The sequence below is a fragment of the Oryctolagus cuniculus genome, chromosome 12, assembly GCF_051225735.1.
Source record: "Oryctolagus cuniculus isolate XC-2025 breed Fujian yellow rabbit chromosome 12, ASM5122573v1, whole genome shotgun sequence".
Lineage (NCBI taxonomy): Eukaryota > Metazoa > Chordata > Mammalia > Lagomorpha > Leporidae > Oryctolagus > Oryctolagus cuniculus.
In genome coordinates this window covers 36632326-36649234 of record NC_142878.1, presented here as the reverse complement: position 1 = coordinate 36649234, position 16909 = coordinate 36632326, and the positions used below count along the sequence as shown (strand labels likewise).

At 41.0% G+C, this 16909-nt stretch overlaps 1 protein-coding gene across 1 annotated transcript in view; it reads right to left on the bottom strand.

Annotated features, from left to right (window-relative positions):
- SEC23A (SEC23 homolog A, COPII component) overlaps positions 1-16909 on the bottom strand; it is a 66033-nt gene that overhangs the window by 31711 nt on the left and 17413 nt on the right. The window contains exons 9-13 of the mRNA XM_008269515.5: positions 15153-15268; positions 11985-12108; positions 10173-10253; positions 7937-8026; positions 5034-5140 (exon numbers count right to left, since the gene is read on the bottom strand). Coding sequence (XP_008267737.1) covers positions 5034-5140; positions 7937-8026; positions 10173-10253; positions 11985-12108; positions 15153-15268 — 518 coding nt within the window. The remainder of the gene's footprint in view (positions 1-5033; positions 5141-7936; positions 8027-10172; positions 10254-11984; positions 12109-15152; positions 15269-16909) is intronic.

The following is a 16909-nucleotide window of genomic DNA, read 5'->3' as shown; positions in this document are numbered from 1 at the left end:
AAGTTGGAAAGTGAATAAAAGCTCAGATTTCTCCTTGTTGGTTTTTAGTTTAATCTCCAATGATAAAAATCACATAATTAAAATTACTTTGTATCAACCAATAAAAAGTATGAAATCTTATCATTTGAAGCAAAATTGGAGGGAACAAGAAGACATCATGTTAAATTAAGTAGGCCAGACAGAAGGACAAACAGCACATGTTTTCCCTCATATGTGGAAGCTAAAATCAAAAACCTAATCTGAACATAGAATGCTGATTATGATTGACTAGGAGATAGAAGTATAGAAATATAAAGGGAGTTTGTATTTAAAAAATTAGGGGAGGCTAAGTGTAGTTCATTAACTGTGACCAATATACTAAAATATCTTAACAGGGAAAGCTGCGTAAATGGGGGGTATTCTTGGTACAACTTCACAACTTTGTTTCATAAATTTAAAACAATTTTAAAATAAAAAGTTTTTTTTCAAAAAAATTACTTAGTATTCTTTTCTCTCCATGTTAACACACTGATCCAAATCAATCAAAAGTTAAGAAAATATTTTAGTCTAAGGGATTAATTTGGTATTATGTACAAAAATAATACTAGTTTATTAAATTCATTCTATAACTTCAATAAAGTCAAACTGGTATACCCAGCAACAGTTTTTGCATTTTAGCTTAATATTTCACAGATGAAATTTTGTATCCTACTTATATTATAAAGTATTTCACTTTAAGGAACACTGGAATATTTCTAGACTTCCTGAAAATAAATGTTAAAACGCTTTTTGATGCAAGTGGGATCTCAAGGGAATTAAGGTGGTACTACTTAAAACTGTTCTCTGTTCCTTCTTAATTTTTAATTTCATTCAATAGACAAGTAATTTTTCTGTTTTCCAGGAGGTTAACAAGTGTAAGTCTCAATCTAGTAAAATACTAAGAGGCAGAAAAGAATAAGTAAAAGAGGACACTAATAATTTCGAAAGTTGTATTTTCTTGTAATTTAAACATTTAAAGGCTACACTGTTTAATTATTAATTTTTTGGTGCAAGAAATTTTAATGTAAAGATTTAAGATTCACATCATGAAAATTAAGATTTATGAATTCCCCCAGAGATGCAGCTTTGGAACTACTACCTTGTCATCTTTCTCAAGCTTTCCCGTCACCTTTCCTGGTCTATTGTCACACAGACGAGTCCCCTCCCACCAGTGGCATAAAAAGTTTACTAATTTACAGGGTAGCAATTATTAATTTTTAATCTTAAAAAAATCAAAGAGAGGCCAGCACTGTGGGTAAAGCCGTAGCGGGTAAAGCCACCGCCTGCAGTGCCAGCATCCCATATGGACGCCGGTTTGAGTTCCAGCTGCTCCACTTCCTATCCAGCTCTCTGCTATGGCCTGGGATAGCAGTAGGAGATGGCCCAGTTCCTTGGGTCCCTGCACCTGCGTGGGAGACCTGGAAGAGGCTCTGGCTCCTGGCTTCAGATTGGTACAGCTCTGGTCATTGTGGCCATCTAGGGAGTGAACCAATAGATGGAAGACCTCCCTCTCTCTCTCTCTGCCTCTGCCTCTCTGTAACTCTGCCTTTCAAATAAATAAACAAACAAACAAAAAATCTTTGTAAAAAAAAAAAGTCAAAGAATGACAAACAAATTATTTAAATCCGAACTTTTTCAATTTGGATGCCTGTGATATTTAGTTGCTTTAAACTAAAATAAACAGGTGATTTTTTTTTCTTCTGAAAATATAATGATGTTCAATAAATAGAAATACATTAGCAATAAATACAAGTAAATTTCTTAGAATTCATGCTCTTAAAGCTAAGATGTTCATTTTCCATTTTATTTGAGACAGGGAGTGAGAGACTGACAGAGATAAAGACATTTAGAGATCTTTCATCCACTGGTTTACCACCCCCCACCACCACCACGCTACCATCCCCAACAGACCTACAACATCCAGGGCTTGGCCAAGCGTAAGCCCAGAACACAATCCAGGTCTCCTACACGGGCGGCAGGGGTCCAAGCACTTAAGCCATTACCTGCTGCCTCCCAGTATGCACATTAGCAAAAAGTTGGTCTAGACAATAGAGTTGGTATTCAAACCAACTACAGTATGGGGCAAGGATGTGCCAAGTGGTATCTTAACCACTATGCCAACCACTCACACCCCTCTTAAAGCTAAGGGCCTCTGGACATAGTAAAATCTCTCTTGTACATTTCTAATACTTTTTCACTGTGATTTTTTTTTTTTTTTTTAGATTTATTTGGAAGTCAGAGTTACACAGAGAAAGGAGAGACAGAGAGCGAGCGAGTGAGAGAGCGAGAGGTTTTCTATCCGCTGGTTCACTCCCCAGATGGCCGCAACGGCCAGAGCTGCGCTGATCTGAGAGAGAGAGAGAGAGAGGTTTTCTATCCGCTGATTCACTCCCCAGATAGCCGCAATGCCAGAGCTGCACTGATCCGAGAGAGATAGACAGAGAGAGACAGAGAGAGACAGAGAGAGGTTTTCCATCCACTGATTCACTCTCCAGATGGCCGCAACAGCCAGAGCTACGCTGATTCAAAGCCAGGAACCAGAAGCCAGGAGCTTCTTCCCAGTCTCCCATGTGGGTGCAGGGTCCCAAGGACTTGGGCCATCTTCTACTGCTTTCCTAGGCCATAGCAGAGAGCTGGTTTGGAAGTGGAGCAGCCAGGTCTCGAACCAGCGCTTCAGGCCAGAACGTTAACCCATTATTAACCAGCACCAGCCCCACTTTGATTCTTAAAATTGCAAGGCAATCTTCTAGATCAAACTTATTTTCTACAGAGAAGATAGAATAATTTGATTGTCAAAGAGTGAGTCATTTATTTTCACACAGCTTATTCACTTAACAAAAACACCAGCCCAGGCCCCTACAGTCATATTCTTAGCAAATAAACAAAGCAGTAAACCTTGATTATCGAAAATGGCCAGGATAATTTGAAAAGATGGATACTTTGGTGGGATACATGCTATAGATGATATCCTAACACATAAAACACCTCTTCAAATAGGAACAGAAATTCTGTAAATAAACTGAAAAATATATAAATCCATGAAGTTTCTCACAAGAAAGCTTCCTTTCTCTTTTATAAATTAATTAATTAGTTAATTTTAGAGACCGAGACAAAGAGTTCTCATTCACTGTTTCACTCCCCAGATGCCCACAACAGCTGGGCCTGGGCCAAGTCAAAGCCAGAAGCCAAAAGTTCAACCTGTTTCTCCCACATGGGTGGCAGGAATCCAACCACCTGAACCATTGTGGATGCCTCCAAAGGTCTGCTTAGCAAGAAGCTGGAGTAAGGAGCCAGATCCAGGAAATGAACCCAGGTACTCCGATGTGAGACATGGGTATCAATAACCATTAGGCTAGACACAAGGCTAAACCCTTCATTTACCTTGAAAGATTGATGTAATTTTGAAAACCATTCATTTTAAAAAGTTAAAACACAAAAGCTACAAGAATAAACTATATACTCATCACCTTTAATCATTAACATTTTAACATGCTTGCTTTATCATTTTCTGTCTCCCTTTACACATACATACTTTTCCTCTTGCAGAGCTTTCCAAGTTTAAGCTGGAGATATTATGACTCTCTCCCTGAAATACTTCAGTGTATATCTCCTAGGAACAAGTCATTCACATAGGGTACTTCAAGTGGATAGAAGGGTCAGAGCTGTGGCATAACAGGTTAAACCATCACTCACAATGACAGCATCCCATATGGACACCAGTTCAATTCTTGACCATTCCATTCACTCCAGCTCCCTGCTGGTGCTACTGGGAAAGCAGCAGAGAAAGGGCTAGGTGTTTGGGCTCCTGTCACCCACAAGGGAGACACACATGGAGCTCCTGGATCCTGGCTTTGGCTTCATCCAACCCCAGCCATCACAGCCATTTGAGGAGTGAACCAGCGGACGCAGTATCTCATTCTCTCTCCCTCCTTCACTCTGTAACTCTGCCTTTCAAATAAAAAAAAAAAAATGATAGAAAGGCAGGACTTAAAAATAGTAAGCTTTTTTTGGTACAAAAAAATCTGAAATCCGGGCCAACACTGTGGCATAGTAGGCTAAGCCTCCACCTGAGGCACTGGCATCCCATATGGGCGCCAGTTCGAATCCTGGCTGCTTCACCTCTGATCCAGCTCTCTGCTATGGAAAGCAGTGGAGGATGACCCAACTGCTTGGGCCCCTGTACCCTCATGGGAGACTGCGGAAGAAGCTCCTGGCTCCTGGCTCCTGGCTTTAGCTTGGCCCAGTCCCAGCTGTTGTGGCCATTTGGTGAGTGAACCTGCAGAGGAAAGACTTTCTCTCTGTCTCTCCCTCTCTCTGTAACTCTGCCACTAAAATAAAAATATAAATCTTACAAAGTTTGAAATGCATGCATTATTTTTTTTTTTTTTTTTGACAGGCAGAGTGGACAGTGAGAAAGAGAGACAGAGAGAAAGGTCTTCCTTTGCCGTTGGTTCACCCTCCAATGGCCGCCGTGGCCGGCGCGCTGCAGCTGACGCACCGCGCTGATCCGATGGCAAGAGCCAGGTACTTATCCTGGTCTCCCATGGGGTGCAGGGCCCAAGCACTTGGGCCATCCTCCACTGCACTCCCTAGCCACAGCAGAGAGCTGGCCTGGAAGAGGAGCAACCGGGACAGACTCCGGCTCCCCGACCGGGACTAGAACCCGGTGTGCCGACGCCACAAGGCAGAGGATTAGCCTAGTGAGCCACGGCGCCGGCCTATTTTTTTCATAAAATGCTTTGCCATGAACTTTGTAAAGATACTTCAGATAACCCCAATTAATAAATTTGTGACAATTAACAGTGATGCTTTCATCCTATACAGAGACCATATTCAAATGTCTCCAATTGTCTTAAAAGTGCTCTGCATAGCAATTTTCTTCCTCATATGATTTTATTGAAGATTATACATTGACTTTAGTTATAACCCACCTCAGAAGCACAATCCAAAGTAGTTTTGCTATTAAAACTACTACAAGTTAACAGTTTTGGTAAATTAAAACTCTTACAACTTACTTCCTAGCAATGGTGGTCACTCGGATGCGTCTCTGCCCGCTTGAATGCTGATACTGAGTCACAAACTGGATTGCACCACGCCCTCCTTGAGGAATTGGAGCATTATGCTGTGAAAAATGGAGTAAAAACTAAGCAAAATCTACTACATATAAAAATCATAGACCACATATCCTAGCGCCAATAAAATTCATTCTGAAATTGATTTAGAAGGATGCTTGTTTCTAGTACTTACAAAACAGTCAAGATTTACCACATAAAACAGAAATAATGGATTTGGGAGAGAGGAAAAATGACAAAGGATGAAAGGACTTGAGTGAATCCTACTGAGGAATCAATTTTTAAGTAATATATAATTCGGAGGGACATAAAAAATAAGGTGAAAGGAAGAGTTTAAAAAAATTGACAAGGAAAGGCCTACATAAGGATATTGAAGCCCAATCATAATTGGATCTAGTAAAATTGAGCTAAGCCGTCCTCCCCTGGGTATAATAAATGAAAGCAGAACTCCTAGAAAGATGATCACATGGTCAAGAGAGGACCAGTGGAAAACTATTAACAAAAAAAGACTAACAATGATACATAATGATAAGATTATCATAAAGAAATAACAAGTAGTCAATGGGGAAACTTTCTTGGCTTCACCCCTAGGCCACAGCACTTGACCCAGTAAATAAAATCTCTACGCCGGCGCTGCGGCTCAATAGGCTAATCCTCCACCTTGCGGCGCCGGCACACCGGGTTCTAGTCCCGGTCAGGGCACCGGATTCTGTCCCGGTTGCCCCTCTTCCAGGCCAGCTCTCTGCTATGGCCCAGGAGTGCAGTGGAGGATGGCCCAGGTCCTTGGGCCCTGCACCCACATGGGAGACCAGGAGAAGCACCTGGCTCCTGGCTTTGGATCAGCGTAGTGCACCGGCCGCAGCGCGCTGGCCGCAGCAGCCATTGTGGGGGTGAACCAATGGAAAAAGGAAGACCTTTCTCTCTGTCTCTCTCTCTCTCTCTCACTGTCCACTCTGTCTGTCAAAAAAAAAATTTTCTAAAAAAAATTTTTTAAGAAAGTATTGGTGGCCGGCGCCATGGCTCAATAGGCTAATCCTCCACCTTGCGGCACCAGCACACCGGGTTCTAGTCCTGGTCGGGGCGCCGGATTCTGTCCCGGTTGCCCCTATTCCAGGCCAGCTCTCTGCTGTGGCCCGGGAGTGCAGTGGGCGATGGCCCAAGTGCTTGGGCCCTGCACCCCCATGGGAGACCAGGAGAAGCACCTGGCTCCTGGCTTCGGATCAGCGCGGTACGCCGGCCACAGTGGCCATTGGGGGGTGAACCAATGGCAAAGGAAGACCTTTCTCTCTGTCTTTCTCTCTCACTGTCCACTCTGCCTGTCAAAAAAAAAAAAAAATTTTAAAAATAAAAATAAATAAATAAAAAAAAGTATTGGAAAAGAAGTCAGAAAGTTTTATCATTATTTATGTGAACATTTCCTCCTATAGCAGAAAAAAAAAACTTTACAAATACAAGTTCCTTCTTAACTTTTTCATCAATATTAATGTACTGGACTTTCTTATAGGAGTTATCAATACACACCTGTGCCAAACTGTGCCAACCAGGAGATAGACATCTAGTTACAAAATTGCATAGCTAGGGGCTGGCACTGTGGCGTAGCAGGTAAAGCCACCGCCTGCAGTGCCAGCATCCCATATGGACATTGGTTCAAGTCCTGGCTGCTCTATTTCTGATCCAGCTCTCTGCTATAGCTTAGGAAAGCAGTAGAAGATGGCCCCAAGTCCTTGGGGCCCTGCACCTGTATGGGAGGCCCAAAAGAAGCTCCTGGCTCCTAGCTTCAGATCAGCGTAGCTCCAGCATTGCAGCCAGTTGGGGAGTGAACCAGTAGATGGAAGACCTCTCTCTCTGCCTCTCCTTCTCTTTGTGTTATTCTGACTTCCAAATAAATAAATAAATCTTTAAAAAAACAACTGCATAGCTAGAAGGGAATTTAAATAATTTTATTAACACTTCAATTTTATACAAAAACAAAGAAAGTGGGGAACCTGTGCTGCGGCACAGTGAGTAAAGCTGCCGCCTCCAGTACTGGCATTCCATATGGGCACCACTTACAATCCTGCTCTCTGCTATGACCTGGGAAAGCAGCAGAAGATGGCTCAAGTCCTTGGGGCCCTGCACCTGTGTGGGAGACCTGGAAGAAGCTCCAGGCTCCTGACTTCAGATCAACCCAGCTCCAGCTGTTGTGGCCATTTGGGGAATGAATTAGCGGATGGAGGACCTCTCAGTCTCTCTCTCTCTCTCTGCCTCTCTGTAACTCTGCCTTTCAAATAAATAAATCTTAAAAAAAAAAGAAAGAAAAGAAAAAGAAAACTTAAACTGAAAGGTAGACTGCCCAAGTTTTGCATTTGTCCTCTCACCAAGGAGTTTATCTTTCAGAAATAGAAAATGACAAATAAGAATTATAAAACAAAATGAGGGGGCCGGCGCTGTGGCGAAGCGAGTTAACGCCCTGGCCTGAAGCACCAGCATCCCATTTGGGTGCCGGTTCGAGTCCTGGCTGCTCCACTTCCGATCCAGCTCTCTGCTGTGGCCTGGGAAAGCAGTACAAGATGGCTCAAGTCCTTGGGCCCCTGCACCCACATGGGAGATCCGGAAGAAGCTCCTGGCTCCTGGCTTTGGATTGGCACAGCTCCAGCTGTTGCAGCCAATTGGGGAGTGAACCAGTGGATAGAAGACCTCTCTCTCTCTCTCTCTGCCTCTCTTCTGTGTAACTCTGACTTTCAAATAAATAAATCTTTTTAAAAAAATGATAAACTCTGGATGTTTACTAGTGAAAAAATATGAAATACTCGTGGCCTAACTTAAATACCTGTCTACCTTTCAGTATTCAATACAGAAAATCATACCTGATTGACGACTTCAAAATATATGGCTAAGGTTGTAGTGGGACTGAGTCCACATATCTTCCACTGACAGGTGCCACCTGTTCCTATTTCCTGTAAAAATATAATAGAGTATATTTACAAGCTACAGAACACAATTTGTTAGTATAACATATGTTAAGGAGAAAAGAGGAGGAGATAAATTTCCAATGAAAAATTCTTTTCAGGTTTCAAACTAATTCAGTGAATATTAAAAACCTAGGCTTTTTTGTTAAGATCCTATCATAAATATAACATGAAATAAAATTATGCAACTGTTATACAATAAAATTATATCAATTTTTGAATGTATAAAAGTATTAATACAAATTGTTTATATTTGTTACCTTCAGAAGCATGTGCTGTTTAATAAAATCACTACAACTAACATTATCTTTCTATCCAACTACTTGACCTGTGTAAAGAGATACTGATTTCACACACAATACATGTACTTACTGATACAGACTCTCTGGATCAGAACTATAAGCAGTGTGATTTCCAAGAAATCCTCTTAGATATAGATCTTCCCTTTGAAACGTGATCATGAATTAATTTTTATTTGTCATCTTTAAAGCTGATGACCCACTTGGGATTATTTGCTCCATCATCTTCTCTACAGCTATATGATTTTACCACTACAAAGTGCATTAAACTCCTACTACATGTGATAAAGAAAAAGGAATGGAAACTTAAATCTAGACAATGAAGTTATTTTCTGGAAATTCTGGTACCAAAAGTCCATTTGGAATTAATATTAATTTTCATAACTCTCCAAAATTCAAAATCATGAAGTTTTTTGTTTAACTACACTGAGTTGCCACTGTGGCATAGCGGGTTAAGCCACAGCCTGCAGTGCCAGCATCCCATATGGGGACCAGTTCAAGTACTGGCTTCTCCCCTTCTGATCCAGCTCCCTACTAATGCTCCTGAGAAAGCAACAGAGGATGTCCCAAGTCCTTGAGCCCTTGCCACCCATGCCTGAAACCTGGAAAAAGCTCCTAGCTCCTGGCTTGGGCCTGGACCAGCCCAGGTCGTTCATTGCAACCACTGGGGGAGTAACCAGCAGATGAAAGACCTCTCTATCTCTCTCTCTCCCTCCCTCCCTCTCTCTCTTCTTTATAATTCTGCCTTTCAAATAAATAAATAAAACGTTAAAAAAAAAAAAGAAAGAAAGAACTTAGAAACAAAAAAATAGAAAACTAGTCAAAGTCTAAAATGTTTAGTTAGGGGTGGATGTGAAAGCATATACGAAAAGAACCACCACAAATAGAGACACAGCAATGTGTAAACCATCCCATACAAGAATTTTGAAAGGTGGGACTGGCACTGAGGAATAGCTGCTAAAGCCCCCGCCTGGGATTCCAGGATATGGAAATATGAGTATTGGTTCATGTTCTACTGTTCCATATCCAATCTCGCTCCTGGCTAATGGCCTGGGAAAAGCAGCAGAGGATGGCCTAGTGTTTGGGCCTCTGTCACCTGTAAGGGACAGTCTGATGAAGCTCCTCGCTCCTGGTTCCTGGCTTTAGCCTAGACCAGCCCTGGCCATTGAAAAGATTTTTTTTTTTTAAGATTTACTTTATTTATTTGAAAAACAGTTACAGAAAGAGGTAAAAAGAGGGGGTGGAGAGATCTTCCATCTACTGGTTCGCTTCTCAAATGACCAAAACAGCCAGAGTTGAGCCAATCTGAAGGCAGGAGCTTCCTCCAGTTGCCATGTGGATGCAGGGGCCCATGGACTTGGGCCATCCTCCACTGCTTTTCCAAGCACACCAGCAGGGAGCTGGTATGTAGAAGTGGACTCAGATTCAGGACTCAGACTGGTACCAATATGGGATAATGGTACCACAGGCCAGGACTTTAACCCACTACGCCACAGCACCAGCCCCCTGTTGAGAATATTTTGGGAGTCAACCAGCAGATGGAAGATCTCTCTTTCTCCTCTCCCCTCCATCTCTACAAATAAATATTTAAAACAAATAAATATAGGAAGTTATGGGGGGAAAAAGCCATTGTAATCCATAAACTGTACTTTGGAAATTTATATTTACTAAATAAAAGTTTAAAAAAAAAAGAAAGTTAACTTTAAAAAAAAAAGAAAACAAATAAATATAAAACCAGAATTTTGAAAGGAATTCTATAGGCTGCTATCCCACTAAATCTCTGTTGGTGCTGTCCTGAAAATTAACTATTTCCTTTTTAGAATAAGGAGACTTACATTTTCAGACACACACGGTCCTTTAGAATTAAGCGAAACACAGGGCCCAATAGCTCCCGAAATCTTTATTTCCCTTGAGGTCTGCAAAATAAAAATACAGTACATTTGGTTTCCTCATAGATGAGCCCAAGCACCCACTTAGAATTATATGAAAATATGATATTCTTCTATATTTAAACACAAAACCAATGAAAATTTATTAACATTAAAAATAATATATCAGTGAGCACCTGCATACTGATGTAAAATCCACCCCTAAACCTACTATTAATCTTCTATTTCTATTACCCAAAAGAGGTCTCCATTTGGGACCCACACTCTGGATTCAAACTCATATCATACTCAAAACTCACATATCCTAATACAAAACTTTAGACATCACTTTCTAATTTTGCTCCCAATGAAAATCATTCACAAAAGTGGTATCTCTTCCAGTCTCTACAGCCACCAAAATTAAAGTTATTATATTAACTTCCATCCAAAAAAATTAATAAGTCTGTTTGTTTTCTTGAGGTTTTTTTTTCTGACATATCCTGAATACCACTGGCCAATAAATCTTATTCAGAACACTATTTATTAACCTACAATGACTTCTGCCTACACATGCAATCAACCCACAAAATAACACCGTCTCTCTGTCTCGCTCTCACTTTCTCTATGTGTGTATGTGTGTATGTTTCCATCTTTCTAGGTCACTCTCTGAAATAAATAAATCTTTTTTAAAAAGAAGAAATATTTAAGGAAAACTCAAAATCAATGTACTTGTAATAAACTTGTAACAAACACCTAAGGCTTTGGGATTTTATACACAAATTTGATGTGAATGATAAAATTGTGTAGTATAAACTGACTTACCACAGAACAAATATTGGATTATCCAAATGACACAGAACAGTTCTCATTTAAGCTATATAATTCCTGCCATTAAAAAAAAAAAAAATACTACCAGGGCAAACATTTAGCTGATTCCTGACTTCAGCTTCCTGCTAATGCAGACCCTGGGAGACAGCAGTAATGGCTTAAGTAACTGGTTTTCTGACATCCAAATGGGAGATTGGATTGATTCCCTCCAGCTTTGGCATGGCCCAGTCCTAGTTCCATGAATGACAGCATTTTAGGGGAGTGAACCAGCAAATGGGAGTTCTCTCTCTCTCTCTCTCTAGTAAATAAATTTAAAAACAATTTTAAAAATTACTACTAAAATTAATAAATGCAGTACTAAAAATGGTTAAACATACTTAAAAAGTTAAACCCAATATTAGAAGGAAGAGTTACGATACAGGTGCTGTGGCACGGCAGTTTAAGCCATTGTTTGAGAGGCCCACATCCCATATCAGAGTGCTGATTCAAGTCCCAGCTGCTCTGCTTCAATCCAACTTCCTGCTAACATGTCCTGGGAAGCAGCAGATGATGGCTCAAGTGTTTGGGCCCTGGCCACCTATATGGGAGAACTGATGGAGTTCCAGGCTTGTGGCTTGGGCCTGGCCCAGCCCTGGTTGTGGAGAAAACCAGCAGATGAAAAATTCTCTCTCTTTCTCTTACTCTGCCTTTCAAATGGATAAAAATAAATACTAAAAAAGAAAAAAAAAAGAGCAAAATGAAACATGACCTACATAATTCTACTTTTGTAACAGTTGTTTAGAAATGCTCAAAAGAGGTCTCACTGTACATTTGACAAAATCTCTAAATTGAGATATCAACACAAAACAACTATTTTTAAAGCATAATAATGAACTTGATTAGTGATATTTAAGAATTATACAAGTTTCTCTCTTGATCAACATATCAGACATATCAAGTATTGGTTCTTACCTTTATTTCCAGTGTACCACCAAAGCCCATTTTAAACTGTCCGTGCATATCTTTGGTAAAGACTCTCTGAAAAGTTTGTTTGAATAAGGAAGTGTTGAAAGAGTCCCCCATTACCATGTATCCACTGCATGGAAAGAATAAGACACAAGGTGTATGACACAGTTAATGACTTCACATATTCAAAACATTTTAAAAAAATGACCTCTCAAGACATCCAATAAATTTTAAAATTAAGTTCCAAAATATGCTATGTTACCATTAACTTTTAAAACTCAAATATATATGAGAAAATTCTCACCCCACAAATAATCTCAATTCTGAGAGTATCAGAAGGTTTGTAACACTTGCATTTGTCCTCAGCAATTATCTTAATTTTTTTTTTAATATATTTTTTTTATTTTTTTTTTATTTTTTATTTTTTATTTTTTGACAGGCAGAGTGGACAGTGAGAGAGAGACAGAGAGAAAGGTCTTCCTTTGCCGTTGGTTCACCCTCCAATGGCCGCCGCGGCAGGTGCGCTGCGGCCGGCCCAACGCGCTGATCCTAAGGCAGGAGCCAGGTGCTTCTCCTGGTCTCCCATGGGGTGCAGGGCCCAAGCACCTGGGCCATCCTCCACTGCACTCCCTGGCCACAGCAGAGGGCTGGCCTGGAAGAGGGGCAACCGGGACAGACTCCGGCGCCCCGACCGGGACTCGAACCCGGTGTGCCGGCGCCGCTAGGCGGAGGATTAGCCTAGTGAGCCGCGGCGCCGGCCTTATCTTAATTTTTTTAAAGATTTATTTTATTTATTTGAAAGACAGAGTAGTTACTGAGAGAGGCAGAGTCAGAGAGAGAGGTCTTCCATCTGCTGGTTCACTCTCCAGACGGCTGCAATAGCCGGAGCTGCGCCGATCCAAAGCCAGGAGCCAGGAGCCTCCTCTGGGTCTCACATGTGGGTGCAGGGGGTCCAAGGACTTGGGCCATCTTCTACTGCCTTCCCAGGCCATACCAGAGAGCTGAATTGGAAAAGGAGTAGCCGTGACTAGAACCGGCGCCCATATAGGATGTCAGCGCTTCAGGCCAGGGCTTTAACCTGCTGTACCACAGTGCTTGCCTGGCACAGCAGGTTAAAGCCCTGGCCTGAAGCGCCAGCATCCCATATGGGCACCAATTCTAGTCGCGGCTACTCCTCTTCCTATCCAGCTCTCTGCTATGGCCTGGGAAGGCAGTAGAAAATGGCCAAGTCCTTGGGCCCCTGCACCCACATGTAAGACCCAGAGGAGGCTCCTGGCTCCTGGCTTTGGATCAGCTAAGCCATATGCGGAGTGAACCAGCGGATGGAAGACCTCTCTCTCTGCTTCTACCTCTCTCTGTAACTCTTTCAAATAAATAAAATAAATCTTTAAAAATATAAATATATATATTGGCAGAGCTTCCAAGATGGCAGAGTAGGAAAGGAGCTTACTGCTCTAGTCTAGAAGACAGTTTTTAAAAAGTGGAGAGAGTGCGGTCTCAGGAAGAGTCAGAGAGAAAACAGCAGAGGAAACTCTACCCAAATTAGAGGGACAACATGGACCTATGTAGAAAGCATGGATACCCACAACTCAGGACTTCAGCAGCCAAGAGCCTACACACCAGTGTTGGAGAGTGAAGTGAAACCAGACTGCAGCAGCCCAAGCCACTGGCAATAAAGCTGCAGGAAGAGCCTAGAGGGAACCCAGAGCCAAGTGGGGGATAGTGTACTTGCTAAACTAGAGGAGGGGAAAAAAAAAAAAAAGGAGGGCACATTTTTCTCTCCCAGATCACCTTACAATAGCGTCCTGTAACAAGCCAATAGAGCATAGGCCATTTTGGACATATGTAACAGTTGTTCCGGCTCATATCCCCACTCCAGCCAAGTGGAAACTCCTGACTCTGACCAAACACTAGCAGGAGTTCACAAGGATGTGGAGAAATGAGAATCCTCTACTACTATGGTAGTGAAAATGTAAACTGGGCCAGTTACTTTGAAATACAGTTTGACAGCTGTGGTGTAGCAGGTAAAGCCACCTCCTGCAGTGCCAGCATCCCATATGGGCACCAGTTCGAGTCCCGGCTGCTCCACTTCTGATCTAGGTCTCTGCTATGGCCCGGGAAAGCAGTATAAGATAGTTCAAGTGCTTGGGCCCCTGCACCTGCATGGGAGACACAGAAGAAGCTCCTGGCTTTGGATCAGCCCCACTCTGGCTGTTGTGGTCGTTTGGGGAGTGAACCAGTAAATGGAAGACCTCTCTCTCTCTCTGCTACTACCTCTGTAACTCCACCTTTCAAATAAATAAATTAATTAACCAAAAAAGAAAAAGAAAAACAGTTTGAAAGTTCTTTAAAACATTAAGCACCAATTGCAATGGGACCCACCAATCCACTCCTGGGTGTAAATTAGCCACTAAGAGAAACAAAAACATGATGTCTTCATAAAAATTTAAACATAATGCTCAAAGCAGTATTCATAATAGCCAAAAAGTGACAAGGAGACATTCATTAATTGATGGGTTGATAAAATGTAATATATCCATGCAATGAAACATTATTAACATTAGATCCTTTTTTTACTTTTTATTCACCAATAAATAAAATGAAATACTGATACATCCTACAATATGGACAACCCTTGAAAACACAATGCTAAATCAAAAAAAGTCAGTCACAAAGAAAGGTATATGTGATTTACAAGAAATGTCCATCATAAGCTATAATTAGCAATTGCCTACAGGTAACTTAGGGTGAGGAAAAGAGGAAAGAGTAAAGAATGGGGAGTGACTGCAAATGTCTAGAGTAATGCATATGCTGTAAAATTATATTATAGAGATAGTTGTGCAACCTATAAATATTCTAAAGATCATCAAATTGAACACTTTAAATGGACACATTTTATGTCATATGAAGTATGTCTCAAAAAAGCTGCTAAAATAATATTCACTTTAAGATATCAAAACGAACTTTATAAACCAATTTCTACCTCTATAATCCTGTATTTTAGAAAAAACTGAAAAGTGAGCTTTACTTAAGGAATATCCAAACTGCAGCAGATGTTGTCCTGAAGTGGTAGGACAGAAACTTTTTTCTGTAAATAGCCATTATTGGCATTTATCTGTAAACTGTCATTACTAAGACTATAGCTGCAAAGACTGGAAAAATGCAAATACATACCCAGTAAGGTTGGGGCAGCATTTCATTTCCAGGAGCCCTGTCTGATCTAACGCACATGCATAGATGTCAATGACATGGCCAGTTGTAGCAGCTCGATTAGCCAATGCTTCAAAATGCTACAAAAGATGTATTAAAATTCAATCAAAGTAATACATAAACTGAATCATCCTATAAAACCTGGATCAAAATAATCTAAAGTAGACTAAAAGAATAGTCCATCATAATCTAAAATTATTTATTCTTATTGAATTTTCTGTCTCCTAAAATGATATAATATCTTCTATTGCTCCTACATCTCCACATCCTTTTCATTAAATGTGCCCATAAACTTGTTTTTTTTTCAAACTTTTCAGATGTAACTGTTAATATAAATAAACAATGAATCCAATTTTTCAAAAAAGATAACAGTATCCCATTCCACTACAGAAACACCACATACTGAACATTTGCTTCTTCGTATATAAACATGGTAGCAAAACAACACAAAACTCTTCTTCCTGTCTAAACTCACACTCAAATCTTCCAAAAATAGAGGTAGGCATTTTGCCTAACAGTTAAAATGCCAGTTTGGATGCCAGTATCCTGTTATACTTGAGTGCGTGAGTTTGTGTCCCAGTCCACTCCCAATTCCAACTTCCTGCTAATGTACACCCTGGGAGGCAGCAGGTGATTATTCAAATAGCTGAATCTCTGCCACCCACATGGTCGACCTGGATGGAGTTTCCAGCTCTGGTCTCAGGCCATTGCAAGCATTTGGAAACAGAACCAGAAGAGGGGAGATCTCTCTCTGATTCAATCTCTCTCTCAAATAAATAAATACATATGTAAACTTTTTTATTTTATCTTTTTAAAATTTTTAAAAAGATTTTATTTATTTTAAATGCAGAATTAGAGAGAGAAAGATACTGAGAATCTGCTGGTTCACTTCCCCAATCGCCAGGGCTGGGCTAGACTGAAGCCAGGATCTAGGAACTCCATCTGGGTTTCCCAGCTGAGTGGCAGGGACCTAGGCACATCAGCCATCTTCCACGGTCTTCCCAGGTGCATTAGCAGGAAGCTAGATTAAAAATGGAGCAGCTGGGCCGGGATTCAAACCAACACTCAAATGGGATGCCAGTGGTGTAGGTGGTGGCTGAAAACCACTGCACCACAATGCTGGCCCTGTCACTATTTCAAATAAATAAAAATAAACAAACATTAGAAAAAATATAATAACTACCCAAAACATTAAATAATATAACACAATTCAAACTGTGAACTCTAGAGAATTTCTTAGAAAAAATTAACAGGGATATTAACAAGCAGAACCACTGTTAAGATAGTCAAGAACCAACATTAGTGAAATACACTTTCACAAACCCGAAAAATATGAAGATGAACAAAAAACAAGTCACAAGAAAATTTTGGGCTATTCAAACTATGAACATATACATACACACATACATATCTAGAGGAAACATTAGGGACTGTCTCTTGGAAATGAAAAACTTGAAAATCTAAGAAATTTTTCCTGAAGAGAAAGATCACTGCGCTGATCCAAAGCCAGGAGCCAGATGCTCCTCCTGGTCTCCCATGGGGTGCAGGGCCCAAGCACTTGGGCCATCCTCCACTGCACTCCCTGGCCACAGCAGAGAGCTGGCCTGGAAGAGGAGCAACCAGGATAGAATCCGGTGCCCCGACCGGGACTAGAACCCGGTGTGCAGGCGCCACAGGCAGAGGATAGCCTATTGAGCCACGGCGTCGGCCCCAGGAGTTGT